This window comes from Tupaia chinensis, unplaced genomic scaffold (genome assembly GCF_000334495.1).
Source record: "Tupaia chinensis unplaced genomic scaffold, TupChi_1.0 Scaffold149501_1, whole genome shotgun sequence".
Classification (NCBI taxonomy): domain Eukaryota; kingdom Metazoa; phylum Chordata; class Mammalia; order Scandentia; family Tupaiidae; genus Tupaia; species Tupaia belangeri.
This window is the reverse complement of record NW_006209345.1, coordinates 3,161,001-3,176,420: the sequence shown is the minus strand read 5'-3', so window position 1 is coordinate 3,176,420 and position 15,420 is coordinate 3,161,001. Positions and strand designations below refer to the sequence as shown.

Genomic DNA, 15,420 nt, shown 5'->3' with positions numbered 1-15,420 from the left:
ACATGGGAGTCCGGCAACATAGCCATTACGCTAACTGCTGGTCCCTGTATATTTATTTATTTAAATTTGACTAGAGAGGGACAGCATGAAAGAGAGAGAAAAAGTGAGGCCACCAGATCCAGGACTCGAACCATAGTCAGCCAAGTGGAAGTCCAGCACTCCCAACCACCACACCACCTGCTGACTCTGTTAGTAAAGTACTTAATAACCAGTAACTTCATTACAGCGAGGAAAAAAATAAAGAGACCAGCATATGGCGTAATGGTTACATTGCTGGATTGCCACATAGTCAACCATGTTTTGTGTCCTGGACCTGGCGACTTAAAACTCAGGCTGGATGCGTGTGTATGCATACCCAAAAATCCCGAGAGGAGACTGGAGGAGAAAAAATGCAGCGTGGCCATCCTCCCAGGGGAATTAACTTTTCATTTTCTGTCTGTCTCTTTGTCTCCAGTGAGCACACACGCCCTACACTAAAAGTCTCTTAAAAATTAAAAGTTACAAATCCGTAAAATTTGGGACCATCAGACGGAATAACGGTTATATCACTGAACTCCCACGTAGTCAAGCACGGTTCAGGTCCCAGACCCAGGGGCTTGAAACTCATGTCAGACACACGTGTGTGCATGTGTGCCCAGAATCCTGAGAGGAGAATGGAGAAGGTATTACAGTATGGTCATCCCTCCTGGGGGGGTGATTTGTCGCTTTTTGTCTCTCTGTCTCTCCCGTGAGCGCGTACACCCATAGCAAAAAATCTCTCTTTAAAAAAAATGTGAAATTAATTTATTCCACTGCCTAGGAGACCAGCATTTAGTGTAATGACTGTGTCCCTGGACTCCCATGTAGTCGACCGCAGTACGGGTCCTGGACCTGGTGGCTTAAACTTGTGCCGGGCGCGTGTGCGTGCGTGCCCAGGATCCCAAAAGGAGAATGGAGGAGAAGGGATTGTGGTGTGGCCATACCCCCTGGGTGGTGATTTCTCACTTTCTATCTCTCTGTTTCTCTCTTTCTGGCGAGTGCACGTGCATTATAGCAAAAAACCTCTCAAAAAAAAAAAAAAATTACTGTCTACTCTGTGTCAGTAACCAAACTGAGAGTTGGGAGAACTATGTAGCCATGCCATGGTTCTAGCCCTTAGGAGCCTTATCAAACCTTGGTGGAGCAGACATTTTAGTGGACTAAGAAAGAAGTGCAGTCCAGATTTGCAGGTGGCATACATGACCCAGGGCACAGAGCAAACAGAAGAGGGTAACAGAGTCTACAGTGAGGGAAAGAAGTACAGGTCTTTTTTTTTTTTTTTTCTTTTGCTATAGGGTAAGGCAAGCTAAAGTAGGACATTGCTGTGTAAGACTGGGGCCGGGACCAGCAGATGGCGTAAAAGGCTACGTCACTGGAATCCCATGTAGTTGACCACAGTTCAGGTCCTGGACCCGGTGGCTTAAACTCACGCCAAGCGCGTTTATGTATGTGCCCAAGATCCCGAAAGGAGAATGGAGGAGAAGGGTTTGTGTGGCATGGCCGTCCCCTCTAGGGGTTGATTTCTCACTTTCTGTCTCTCTCTCTCTGTGTCTTTCTGGTGAGCACACATGCCCTATGGCAAAAACCTCTCCAAAAAGAAAAGAGTGGGGCCATATGGAAAGCCCAGATTTGATTCAGTGGTATGTGCCTGTAATCCTGACTAACAGAGAAGCTGAAGCAGGAGAATCAGGGCAAGGTGAGATGCTGTCAAAAATCTCTCTCTTGCCCTGTCTCTCATTTTTCCCCCTTCCTACCTCCTTCCTTCTATCCTCTCTTACAAATTTTTGTTTTTGTTTTTATTTAAATAGGTGTTTCTGGGGACCAGCAGATGGTGTAATGGCTATGTCACTGGACTCCCATGTAGTCGACTGTGGTTCGAGTCCTGGACCCAGTGGCTTAAACTCACACCGGGCACATGTGCGTGTGTGCCCCAGATCCCAAGAAGAGAACAGAGGAGAAGGGATTGCGGCGTGGCCATCCCCCCTGGGGGGTGATTTCTCGCTTTCTATCTCTCTGTCTCTCTCTGTCTTTCTGGCAAGCACATGTGCCCTATAGCAAAAAACTTTCCCCTTAAAAAACAAAAAGGTGTTACTGGGGCTGGCAGGTGGTGGAGTGATTAAGGGAGCTGGATTCCCACATGGCCTAATGCATTTTGAGTCCTGGAACTGGCGACTTGGTTCTTTCTCTCTCTCTCTCTCTCTCTCTCTCCCCACCTCTGGTCAAAATTAAAATAAATAAAGTTGAATAAAATAATTATTTTTAAAAAAATATTTTTTAAAAAAGAGAGGAGGTGTTAGAGGGGCCAGCAGGTGGTATGGCGGTTAAGGGTTGGAGTCCTACGTAGTTCAAGTCCTAGACAGGATGGCTTGAAAATCACATGCCCAAAATCATGATAGAAGAATGGAGAAAAAGAGATGTTTGCTGGGACCAGCAGTTAGCGTAATGGCTATGTCGCTGAACTCCCATGTAGTCGACTGCAGTTCGAGTCCCGGACCCAGAGGTTTAAACTCATGTCGGGCACATGCGCGTGCGTGCCCGAGATCCCGAGAGGAGAATGGAGGAGAAAGGATTGCAGTGTGGCCATCCACCCTGGCGGGTGATTTCTCACTTTCTGTCTCTCTGTCTGTCTCTGTCTTTCTGGAGAGCGCACACTTCCTATAGCAAAAACCTCTCCCAAAAAAAAAGAAAGAGAGAGAGATGGTTGCATGGCCATTCCCCCAAGGAGTGATTTCTTATTTTCCCTCTGTCTTTCTCTCTCCAGAGAGTAAAAATGCCCTAGCAAAAACCTAAAATAATAAAATATTATGTGGCCAGCCCATGGCATGGTGGGTAAGGCAGCTGGATCCTGCATGGCCAACTACATGGTACAAGTCCTGGACCCCTGTGCTTGAGAAAACACCAGGCATGTGTGTATGCATGTGCAAAATCCTGAGAGGAGAATGGAGGAGATTGCAGTGTGGCCATCCCCTCTGAGAGGTGCAGCCATCCCCTCAGAGGGGTGCTTTCACTCTGTCTGTCTGTCTCTCTTTTTTTTTTTCCCTCTCTCTCTGGCAAGCACACACACATGCCCTCCAGCAATTTTTTTTTTAAAGATGTTACAGGGCCAGCACGTAGCTTGATGGTTAAGGCACTAGACTCCCACATGGCTGACCACGGTTCGGGTTCCAAACCTGGCGACTTGCTTTCTCACTTTCCCTCTCTCACTTTTTTTCTTTTTCTGGTGAGCGCGCAATACCCTATAGCAAAATTTTAAAAATAATAATAGTAAGTAAAATTACATAACTTTTAAATATATATATATTACAAAAACATATGTAATATATATTTTTAAAGGCATTATGGGGACCAGTAGATGGCATAACAGTTACATTACTGGACTCCCATATAGTTGACCAGAGTTCGAGTCCCAGACCCAGCAGCTTACACACACTGGGCACATATGTGTGCATGCCTAAAATCCCAAGAGGAGAATGGAGAAGAAGGAATTGCAGTGTGGTCATCTTACCTAGGGGATGATTTCTCACTTTCTCTCTGTCTCTGTCTCTGCACCACCCTATAACAAAAATATCTCTCAAAAAGAAAGAAAGAGAGAGAGGAAGGAAGGAAGAAAGAAAGGAAGGCAGGCATTATGGTCGAGAATAACTACAGCAAACAAATCAGGCATTTTCTTCATCTGATAACTTTGAGGGTGATTCTGACACTAAGAGAACTGGTGGGCCAACAGGTGGCATCATGGTTAAGGCACCTGAATCCCACATGACTGTGCACTTCAAGTCCTGGTCCCTATGGCTTAAAAAGCACACCAGCCATATGTGTGCATGTGTTCGTGTCCCATGCCCAAAATTCTGAGAGAAGAATTGAAGGGAAGGGGCTGTGGTGTGGCCGTCCCCTCTGGGGGATGCTTTCCTAGTTCCCTGTCTTTGTCTCTCTGTCTCTAGCAAGCACATATACCCTACAGAAAAAAAAGAAGAGAGAGAAAAAAAAACTGATAGAAGATTTAGTATATTGATTAGTTCTCAATTCATTAAGACATATTGTTTTTAAAGGGTAACTCTGGGCTGGTCATGTGTCTTCTCTCCTTATGGTTAAGAAAACCTGGGTACCACATGGCAGACTGCATTTGGAAACCTGGCCCTGGTAGCTTGAAAAACATGCCAGGTGCATGGTGCATGCCCAAAATCCCAATGAGATGGAAAAATGGAAAGAGGATTTCGGCATAACCGTGCCCCATTTGGGAGTGCTTTCTCCCTGCCCCCTCTGTCTCTGGCACCACATATAACCTCTGGTTTATAAACAAAAAATAAAATAAATAATTTTTTTAAAATACAAAGGTGGGACTAGCAGATAGCGTAATGGTTATGTCATTGGACTCCCACATAGTCGATTGCAGTTCACGTTCTGGACCTGGTGGCTTGTGTGTGCATGCTCAAAATCCAGAGAGGAGAATGGAGGAGACAGGATTGCAACATGACCATCCCCCCAGGGGGGTGACTTCTTACTTTCTGTCTCTCTGTCTTTCTGGCGAGTGGATACACCCTGTAGCAGAAATCTCTCTAAAAAAAAAAAAAAAAAATACAGGGACCAGCAGTTAGCGTAATGGCTATGTCGCTGGACTCCCACGTGGTCGACCGTGGTTCGAGTCCTGGACCTGGTGGCTTAAACTCACGCCGGGCGCGTGTGCATGCATGCGTGCCCAAGATCCCGAGAGGAGAAGGGATTGCGGTGTGGCCATCCCCCCCGAGGGGGATTTCTCATTTTCTGTCTCTCTGTCTCTGGCTGGCTGGCAAGTGCACGCGCCCTATAGCAAAAAAAAAAAAAAAGAAAAAAAAAGCTCTCCAAAAAAAGAAAAAAACAAAGGCAGTCTGTCCAAATGAAACTTCATTTGTAGTTTTTACTAACAAGATATTGGTAATACTCACACATTTTTACTGAATGGAAAGGTTAAATAATTTTAAGTGTCATGAGGCATGTAAAGCTAAGTTTAAATATGTATAATTAAAAATATTTTTGTTCTGTTTATTATATATTCTTAATAATTTTTAGCTTTGTTGCCTTTTATTCTGAATTAATAGATGGGGGAAGTTAGGCCTTGTTTAGTTTGCTATTTGGAAATTTAGAGTGAGTTTCCTAGTACTTTACCTGATTTTTCTTGTTTCCTGGTGACTTCTAGAATTTGCACTTGCTACTCCTTGAGTAGGTATTTTGTTTTGAAGTCTACACATTTCTTGTATTTGTACCTCATTGTCTTAAATTGGGTAGCACTAAAGACAAAAATAAGCATTTTTCAAGAAGACCTCTCAGTAGCAAGATCACTGTTAAGAAAAGCTCTTCAAACAAAATAAACTGATTTGCATGGGTCTTTGAGGCTCAAAATAAAGTACAGGGGGAGATTTAGGATTAAGATGACCATATAAACATTTCCAGGAACAGCTCAACCAAAAGCATGAAAGTACTCTCTTCCTTGACAAACTACTGATGCTCCTTCAATTAGGAGGGGGTTATATCCAGTTAAAATCAACAATATCTTATGTTAAAAATGTATTTAATATACCTAACCTACCTTAAACATGTCAGAACACTTAAATTCACCTGTTGGGCAAAACCATCTAACTAAATGTCAAATATCTCATAAGTTACTGAATTCTGTCTGAAAGTGAAAAACAACGGTTGTATGTATACTTCAGATATGGTTTCTACTGAATGATTATTTTCGTTCCACTGTAAAGTTGAAGATTTCTAAGTTGAACTATCACAAGTTGTACTGTGAAAATTAATGTATGTAGCTCCTGACAGCAGAAGCCTCAGACCCCAGAAAACTTTTTAGGCCACTAAACCTGTATCAGTAACTAAAACAACTATCCTGGAAATAAATAAGAACATAGCCAGTGGTAAGAATTAGATGTTTATGTCAAAACCGCATTTTCGGGACCAGCAGTTAGCGTAATGGCTATGTCGCTAGACTCCCATGTAGTCGACCACGGTTCGCATCCTGGACCCAGTGGCTTAAAACTCACGCCAGGCGCATGTGCATGCGTGCCCAAGATCCCGAGAGGAGAACGGAGGAGAAGGGATTGTGGCGGGGCCATCCCCCCTGGGTGGTGATTTCTCTCTTTCTGTCTCTCTGTCTCTGTCTGTCTGGCAAGCGCACGCGCCCTATAGCAAAAACCTCTCAAAAAGGGGGAAAAAAAAACGCATTTACTATCTCCAAAGAAGCCAACTATTGCTGGGGGAATGGAGGGAAGTTCTAAAAATTATGGTTTTTTTTCCTTAAGAATTATTTTATTTAACTTTCTCTTTCTCCTTGCTCTTCTCCTTTCCTTTCCTCTTTTCTTTTCCTCTTTTCTTCCTATTTCACTAGAGAGGAACAGAGTGAGAGAGGAAGAGTGAGAGAACATGAAAAAACAAGCTGCCAGGTCCAGGACTCAAACTGCAGTTGACTATGAGGGAGCACAGCACTCTTAACCACTATGCCATCTGCTGATCCCAAATTATGTCTTTTTTTTTTTTCAATCTCCAGAGAGTGGGTATATTCACCAAAGAGCAAAAAAAGAGAAAGCACCACCCTCCCAACAGGGCATGTTCATGCTACAGTCCCCTCTCCTCCTTCTCCATCCATCCAGGATTTGGAGCACACATGCAAGTGTACCCAGCATGTTTTTCAAGCTACTAGGATCTGGATTCCAACTCTTTTGATTGGCCATGTGGTATCTGACTTTCTTAATCACTAGGCTATGAGCCAGCCTTATCTAATTTTTTAAGTCTATTTGTTTCTTCCATGGAAGCCAAGAGACAGGCATCCCAGCAGTATCCCTACACCAAGTTCACCCCCAGTCCTCTGAAGCCTAGATTATGGGTCCAGTGTGCTCAGGGAGGTCCCAGGACAGGAACCCAGTATTTTTTCTATGTGGATTCAGGTTCATCATCCTTGTGCCATTCCCTGGTCCCAAAGCGACATAAATTTGGGCCCATGTTGCTGCTGCTTAGGTTTCTTCCTGCCAAGTTTCTCCAATGTTGACATGTGGTATACTGTGGGTCACTGGATATTCAACCTATGTGCACACCTGCCTTTTCACTTGTAGCCCAAAGAGTATGCAATTAGGCTGAGCTTTACTATGCCAAGGGATCACATTGGAGGTGTGAGCAATCAATACACATCACTTGAGTGGCTGTCAGAAAGTGGCACGGAGGTATCTGACAGGATGCAGGACTGGATACTTTATCTAGGGAATATCAAGAACGAGGTGGGCAAAACAGACTTGAATAAAAATGAAAATCCAGGGATCATTGGTATCCTGAGGGTAAGGTAATGTGGCTGGATTTGGGAGAAAAAGCATTCCTTGGTTCTTGTGACTCGTTTAGAGGCAGGAGGGCAAAAAGCTCATTGACCATGGGTTGTGCCTCAGCTGTTTGACTTGGTCAGGAGGAAACTGGAGAGATTGCTGCATCAGCATTTCTGGTACTGTGACGAAGTGCCTTGTCCAGTCCAGGGGCAGTCTTCTGTACTAGATGTAGATGATGTTGAACAGCAACACTGTGTTCACTGCCTCACTATTGGCGGAAATGTACCCTTTCCAAAGGTTCTTCTGGAACCACACGTACTGGTTCTGGAGTGTGGGCTAGGAGTGGTGTCAGTGAGGGCAGGTGAACCAGGCAGGAGAAGCAACTCAGGAGGAGTTCCGGTGCGTAGTTCATCCAAAGAGGCTGGACTTTGGGCGAGCCCCTGTGTTTGCCAAGAGGAAAAGAGAGAGAAATGTATGTGTGCGGTTGGAACTGAGCTCTGGCTGAAACAATAAGAGGTGACCCTGAGGGGAAGGGTGTGGACTGAGACAAGGACAAATGTGGGCCAAGGTGCCTAAGTGTAGCCTGCAGAATGGGTTAAAGCTTTTCCTTTTGCTGGCGCCTTCAGAAGTCTGCCACAGAGAGCCCTCAGGGGGCTGGCCCTGGGTTCTCCTATTGCAGTAGTGGTGGGAGGGAGATGGGGCGGGGGCCGTGACCAGGCTCCCCTCCCTGGCAGGGCCTCCTCCAATCACGAATTAGAGACTGGTTGCTGAACACACCCCCTCCCGGCTCTGCAGCAGAACGGCTGGGCCCTCTGCCTGGCTCGCTCACTTGAGCTCTGCTCCCCCTCCTGCCATCTTCCGTTGCAAAGCATTTCTGGGAGCTGCATGTGGGTGACGCAGCAGCATTGTTCGCAGGCACAGGAAGCCGCGGCTGAGCTGAAGGGCTTGAGAAGGAGCTCAAAGCGCTGCACGCTGCTCCCTCTTGGTAGTCTGAGGGGTTAGAGCTGGACTGCCCTGCCTTATGTGCTCTGGGAGATTCCAGAATTTTCAAGTAAACCAGGATTTTCTTAGAGGCAGAAAATCTAACTCCTTCAGCACAACTTCCAATACAGAAAACAAAACAAAGACGCTGGGGAAACTTCACCCAAGAGCCTCGGCAGCTCCAGAGCGACGAGAAACGCAAGGTCAGGCCGGTTAGCAAACCCGTTCTGGTTTGGGGTGTGTGTAACTGTAGAGACTTTGTCTCGGTGAAGAGGCAGCAGAACTGCCAGGCAAGTCCAGGACAATGCTGTGCTACTTCATGTTGCTTGAGCCGTCACTGCACTTGTTCTCTCACCTGGTGGGATATTCTTTGGAATTGGGTTGTTTGGCTTTAGGAATCCTTTCCCCCTCTGCCCAGATGCCCTCTGTTCTTCTCTTGTGATCTGTGAGGTGTGGGCCTGTGTTTGAATGTTCTCCCTAATGCCTGGAGCCTAGATAGGCGGCAGCCTTTCCGCACTCCACCCCCGCTCCCCCATCATCCCAAACCCCCTCTGGTGCAGGGTGGTGGCTTCTTTATATGGTTTCTTGAAGGGCCTCAGCTGGAGTCTGCCTTTTTTGATGAAAGCAGGGCGTGCTTGGTTGAATGGCCCCAGTGAAATAAGGCTTGGAAGGAAATCTGCATTTCCCTCCACACCCACACATACCCCAGTAACTGAGTCGTGTATGTGTGAACAGCTGCCCCCCCCCACGCTGACACAGTTTCTCCACCTACCCTTCCCTATCCCCCACAAAAATCTTGCAGGTAGACTTAGACTGCTTTTGGTGAACAGTTAAGTTCCTTTTCTACTCTCAATCACAAATCTTTCTGTGTGATCTGTTTTGCTGAAAGTGGAAAGTCCCTGTTTGTGGACAGCTCAGTTCTCTCTGGCAGAGGAAATGGGCAGAGTCCTCCTCAGCAGTGTGAAGTGGGGGAGGGGAGCCGTACACTCCCTAGCACACATTTTGAATGGACCTGAATTTCTCACCCTAGGGAGATTAGGAGCCCATATCAGAGCCTTGTCCCACGTGGCACCACACCCCGCCTCTTCACCCCCACGCAGTATGGTGCTAACAGGAGCCTCCAGAATAGGATTCCATAACAACCTGAAGTAAATAAAATGACTGCAAATGAAATCAGTTTGGGGGAAACTGAGAGGCATCTGGAGACTCTGCAGAAAGGGATCTTTTCAGAGGAGCTTCCTGGGTATGAGTTAAAAGGTCTTTCTGAGTCTCAACTCTGGGATTTGGAGCATAATCCTTAGTTTAAATGCTTAAAAGTCCTGGTCTCGACGCATGCTGACGCGCCCAGGATCAATATTTAATTTTCCCTGAAACAGTTAACTGTCTAGTGCACACCTAAAACCACCAGAAAGGGAACCTCGTAACTTTCTCCTAGATTTGCGTTGTTTTGCTGTTGACATTGTTTTAGGGTTTAAAAGGTCAGAACAAGAGAAATTTCATTCTGCTAGGTTTGGGCTTCAGAAATTTCTGTCTAAACCATAAAAGGCCTGTTTCAAAATAACAGTCAACCAGTTTGATTAACTTAAATGGTAGTTTATTACTGTAGCATTCAAACTTGATTGATTAAAGCCATGAGAACTATTGCCCCTGAGATCGTTCCCTGCCCTATTTCTAGGAATAAAGGCAAATAGCTAACTGTATGTGTGTGGGGAGGGGAGAGAAAAGCGGGTGGGAAAGGGAGATTTGAGATTGAGATTTCTGTAGTCAGCCTTAGAACAGAGTCCCGGGTTGAATTAAGACATTAAGGCTCTGCTGTTTATCTTATTAATTCATTATTAGCCAATCATTTTTGTGCCACTTTGCTCACATCTGCAAAATTAAGACACTACTTAACTACTAGATTATACTCAATGACTGGTATAGAAAAGTGAAGGGACAGTATAAAGTTTTACTGTCATATAGAACAATAACTTGCTTCATGTAAGTGTTGGTACAATGAGTATGCAAACAAGAAGTTGAGAGCAGAGGTAGATTTGAAGTCTTGATAGTACTGCAGTGATCTAACTTTGAATTTTCTCTTTCATCTTTGATTTGCAGTGACTCTATATTAAGAGAAAATATTGATAATTATCAGCCTGCTTCTCCCCTTGGTGCTTGAGGGGAACTGAGATTAAGTTGGGGAAGGTGGTTGGCACTTCGTTCACCATGACCTGTTTTTTTCCGTATTTTCTCTTATCCCTTAGATTTTGCTGGAGGAGCTTGCCAACAGTGATCCCAAGTTAGCCCTCACTGGAGTCCCTATAGTACAGTGGCCAAAAAGGGATAAGGTAAGAAACTGCTCGATCTTCAAACTGCTTAACCCTTTTGCTAGCTGACATTATCATTTCAGGAAGAAAAAGAACAACTAGAGGCAGACAGCTTTTGGTGCATTAATATAAACTGACAGAAAATCATTACTCAGTTCTGTTTTGACTCTTAGGACTGGGTGATTGGCTATCTTTGGAGGTGACTCTCTTAACAGAGGTATCACATTGGGAGGCCCCCCTCCAGATTCAGATACCAAGGTGTGTGCAGTTTGTTCACTCCAGTGGATTTATTTCTGAGCTAGTAAATCAGTTATCTTCATAGATTTTATTTAAAACTAGTTCAACAAATTACTAAAAGACCAGAGGATTTTTTGAGGGTTTTTTTTTTTTTTTTTTTTTTTTGGAGAGGTTTTTGGTATAGGGCACGTGCGCTCGCCAGACAGACAGAGAGACAGAAAGCGAGAAATCACCCCCCAGGGGGGATGGCCACGCAGCAGTCTCTTCTCCTCTGTTCTCCTCTCAGGATCTTGGGCACGCACGCACACACGGCTGGCGTGAGTTTTAAGCCACTGGGTCCGGGACGCGAACTGTAGTTGACTACGTGGGAGTCCAGCAACATAGCCATTATGCTAACTGCTGGTCCCTTTTGAGAGATTTTTGCTGTAGGGCACATGCACTCCATCCTGTCCTTTGAGAGACAGAAAGAGATAGAAAGCAAGAAATTACTACCACCACCTCCGCCCTGTGGGGGTGGCGGGGGCACACTGCAGTCCCTTTTCGAGATTTTGGGCATGCCCACACATACACCCAGTGTGTTGGCCACTTGGGAGTCCAGCACCTTAACCACTACACCACCTGCTGGCCCACAGTTTTTCTTTGTTACAGTCCTTTGCTCTCAAGATTCCCCTTAATCAGGACTTTTCAGTATAGAATTGAAAAGAGAAGAGGGGAATTACCACCAGCTAATAAATTGTCAGTTGTGACTTTTTGTGTCTTCAAATGAGGCCCTCTCTAGTTTTTTTTTCTCATTGTTCTCTGTCAAAGTTATGTATTAAACAAATAATAGTATTCTGACCCTGAACTTGGCATTTGCCAAACAAATTAGTCCCCTCTTTGCTATTCCCTCGCTGAAACTTGCAAAGCCATCACATTCCAGAAATGTTTAGGCAGAATATAAAGGTGTGGAACTGACTGAGGTCTTTAAAACCTACCTCCTTCCTGAATGGAGGAGTTATATTTGGCCTCTGCTTGACCACATGGGACTGCCTCAATTCAACCTAGTCACTTTTGGCTGTTGAGTCTTTTATGTCAGAAAAGTGTTTAAGACATGGTGGGAAATTTTAAAAGTAGAAGACATGGTCTTTGTCCTTGAGAAGGTCACTAGCAGAGTAAATTTAAGTGCTAAAATTAAAAACACATACCTGGGACCAGCAGTTAGCGTAATGGCTATGTCGCTGGACTCCCATGTAGTCGACTGTGATTCGCGTCCCAGACCCGGTGGCTTCAAACTCACACTGGGCACGTGTGCGCGCATGCCCAAGATCCCAAGAGAAGAATGGAGGAGAAGGGATTACAGTGTGGCCATCCACCCTGGGGGGTGATTTCTTGCTTTCTGTCTCTCTCTCTCTGTCTGTCTGGCGAGCGCACGCGCCCTATCGCAAAAACCTCTCCAAAAAAAAAAACCATATACCTAAGAGGTTTAGTCCACTCTTCAATATTATTGGAGCAGCTATTATATATCAGGTTGTATGCCTGGATTCAGAGCACTAAAGAAATTAACAAGACCAGTTTTATCCTCTAGTTGATTACTATCTTTTTAGGAGTGTATTCAGAGTAGAAGTATTCAGGATATAGAAATATTGGAGGGCCCCTAGACTAACTTCAGTACATAGCACTTGTACATTCACAGCTCCAGAAAGAGGTGAATCGTAAGCTCCACAAAATGAAAGGGATTCAACTGAAGTCCCAGAGGACTAGGAAGGGACTGGCAAAAATTTTTGTAAAGGTGGAGATAGCAGATATAGGTTTTATACACTGCAGTCACAGTTTCTCAGTGTTATCCTTGTAGTATGAAAGTAGGCATAGACAATTTACAAATGAACATGGTTGTGTTCCAATAAAGCTTATTTATAAAAATAGGCAGCAAGCAAATTTGCCCACAGGCCAGTTTGCCAAGTCCTGAGCTAGGTATACTGCCATGTAATCTTCTACCCTCTGTAGCCCTTAAAAGCAACCTAATATACTTGACCTCACTGCTTTCTCTTTCCAGCTTAAATTCCCCACCAGGCCAAAGGTCCGGGTTCCTACTATCCCCATCACAAAGCCTCACACTATGAAACCAGCTCCACGGTTAACACCTGTGAGGCCAGCTGCTGCCTCCCCCATTGTGTCAGGAGCCAGGCGGAGACGAGTTCGATGTCGAAAATGCAAAGCCTGCGTGCAAGGAGAGTGTGGTGTTTGCCACTACTGCAGAGACATGAAGAAATTTGGGGGACCTGGACGCATGAAGCAGTCCTGTGTCCTCCGACAGTGCTTGGCAGTGAGTGATCTGCTGGGTAAAGAATTTAGGGAAAGGGTGGCGGTGCCAAAGGGATTAAAATATATAGTATAGAGTTAAGGAGATTTCAGAGTTGGAAAGGAAAAGTTATGCTCACTTTTTAGCTTTCATTTTTGTCTCTTTTCTCCCTGGGTTCAGAAGGAAGGTATCTAGTACCAAAAGTGATGTAATTTAGTCTTTTGGTCTTACTTGTCTCCCCCCCTTCAATGCCATGGGGTATGTGCGTAAAGAGGTGGTAGGGTGGAAGAAAGCACCCCACCCCTCTGCCCCCTGTAGGGCCTAGGGCCTGGTCATGTTGTAATCCTTTTTCCTCCAATGTTCCATTCCATCAGGACCCTGGGTACATGTGTGCCCAGTGTATTTTTCAAGCATCCAGTGCTAGGACTTGAACCCCAGTCAGCCAAATGTGATCCACTTCCACTACACCGCACTTAAACACTCCAGGGCTGGCCCTCATCTAATTTTTAAACAAGAGATGGGCAAGTGCAAATTGCTGCTATCTGTCCCCTCTTTAAGTGGATTAGAAAGGACCTGTGAGGCCAAGAACAGGCCAACTGAAATACTAATTTATGTTATTTCTAGTTCCCGGCCTCTAAGAACTCCATCTTCTTCCTTAGTCATTTTTTCTACCCAAAAAACCTCTCTTTCCACCCTATTTCCATGTTCCCTAAGTGTTTACTAGAGAATTACAGAGGAATCAAATTTCTCATCTTCAGTTAAAGAAAGCTGAATGATAAGTATCTAAGTCTGTTCTCTTGGTTACTTTGTCCTCTTGTAGCCCAGACTGCCTCATTCAGTCACATGTTCTCTCTGTGGAGAGGTGGATCAGAATGAGGAGACACAGGACTTTGAGAAGAAACTCATGGAATGCTGTATCTGCAACGAGATCGTTCATCCTGGCTGCCTCCAGGTGAGGAGAAGCCTAAGAGGCCCCTGAGGTCTCATTAGGGAAGTCTAGAGATACTGAGTGGAGCCACAGGAGAGAAGGACATCTGTCACGAAAGGATAACATCCCTATCGTAGACCAGTAGCACCATGATCACGTAGTGGAGTGATCTAATATCAGGCCTTGGTTCCAGTGTCTGCTATGTGCCAGGTACTGTATTAGACCCCAGTGATAGACCAGAACACAGAATAGACCTGGTTTTGCCCCCGTGGAGTTCCCAGACCATCATAGAACTGCATAATTTTGTTTTGGGATGCCTCAAACCTTGAGACATCTCTGCTGGATACTTCAGTATATCTTTGGATGTTAGTTCCTGAGGGATGGGGAAGGTAATAATATCAGCTAGCATATTTAATGAGTGCTTAGTTTGTATCAGGCCTAGTGCACAGATGAAGAGCTCAAAAAGTAATGAGGAAGTTTAGATCTCAGCCTCAGAGATTGAGTTAACTGGTCTAGTGTGGTCTCTGGGCTCTCTCGGTGATCCTTATGTGCACCAGGGCAAAAAACACTGTTAAATATGCATTCTCTGTTGCCTTTAACACAATCCTGGGAAGTGGATTTACCATAGTTTTCTCTCTCTCTTTTTTTAAGAATTATTTATTTTATTTATCTTTACTTGTTTGTTTTAATTTGCTACAAGGCATATGTGCTTATCAGAGAGAGAGAGAAAGCAAGCAAGCTGCCAGGTCCAGGACTCAAACCATGGTCGGCCAAGTGGGAGTTCAGCATCCCAACCACCATGCCACCTGCTGACCTCACCATATTTCTTCAAAGTGCACACTGGTGCTGACACTTTCTTGGCCTTCTCAAAGTGTCAACAATGTCATGACTGCCACCTGGCTGACAGTGATTATAAGACACTGCCAATTGTGAGAAGCAGCCCAATTTCAGAAAGGTTAGAATGTGAAAAGTAATGCTTTTCAGAATTAATAAGATAGAGTATTATTTTCATCATAATCATTTAATGTGTATGTCAAGTATTTTTTACTTTGCATAACACTTTTTTTTTTTTTTTGCTATAGGGCGCGTGCGCTTGCCAGACAGACAGACAGAGACAGAGGAGATAGAAAGCGAGAAATCACCCCCCAGAGGGGATGGCCACGCCGCAATCCCTTCTCCTCCATTCTCCTCTCAGGATCTTGGGCACGCATGCACACGTGCCCGGCGTGAATTTAAGCCACCAGGTCCGGGACTCGAACCACGGTCGACTACGTGGGAGTCCAGTGACATAGCCATTACGCTAACTGCTGGTCCCACACATAATTTAATTGGGACCAGCAGCTAGTGTAATGCAATGCCTACGTTGTTGGACTCACATGTAGTCACACCACG

At 45.0% G+C, this 15,420-nt stretch overlaps 1 protein-coding gene across 3 annotated transcripts in view; it reads left to right on the top strand.

Annotated features, from left to right (window-relative positions):
• Positions 1-15,420, top strand: part of KDM2A (lysine demethylase 2A) — a 153,117-nt gene that overhangs the window by 117,093 nt on the left and 20,604 nt on the right. For all 3 annotated transcript variants that reach the window (XM_006171303.3, XM_006171304.3, XM_014585315.2), the window contains 3 exons: positions 10,523-10,606; positions 12,855-13,124; positions 13,921-14,052. In XM_006171303.3, the coding sequence (XP_006171365.1) occupies positions 10,523-10,606; positions 12,855-13,124; positions 13,921-14,052 (486 nt within the window). The remainder of the gene's footprint in view (positions 1-10,522; positions 10,607-12,854; positions 13,125-13,920; positions 14,053-15,420) is intronic.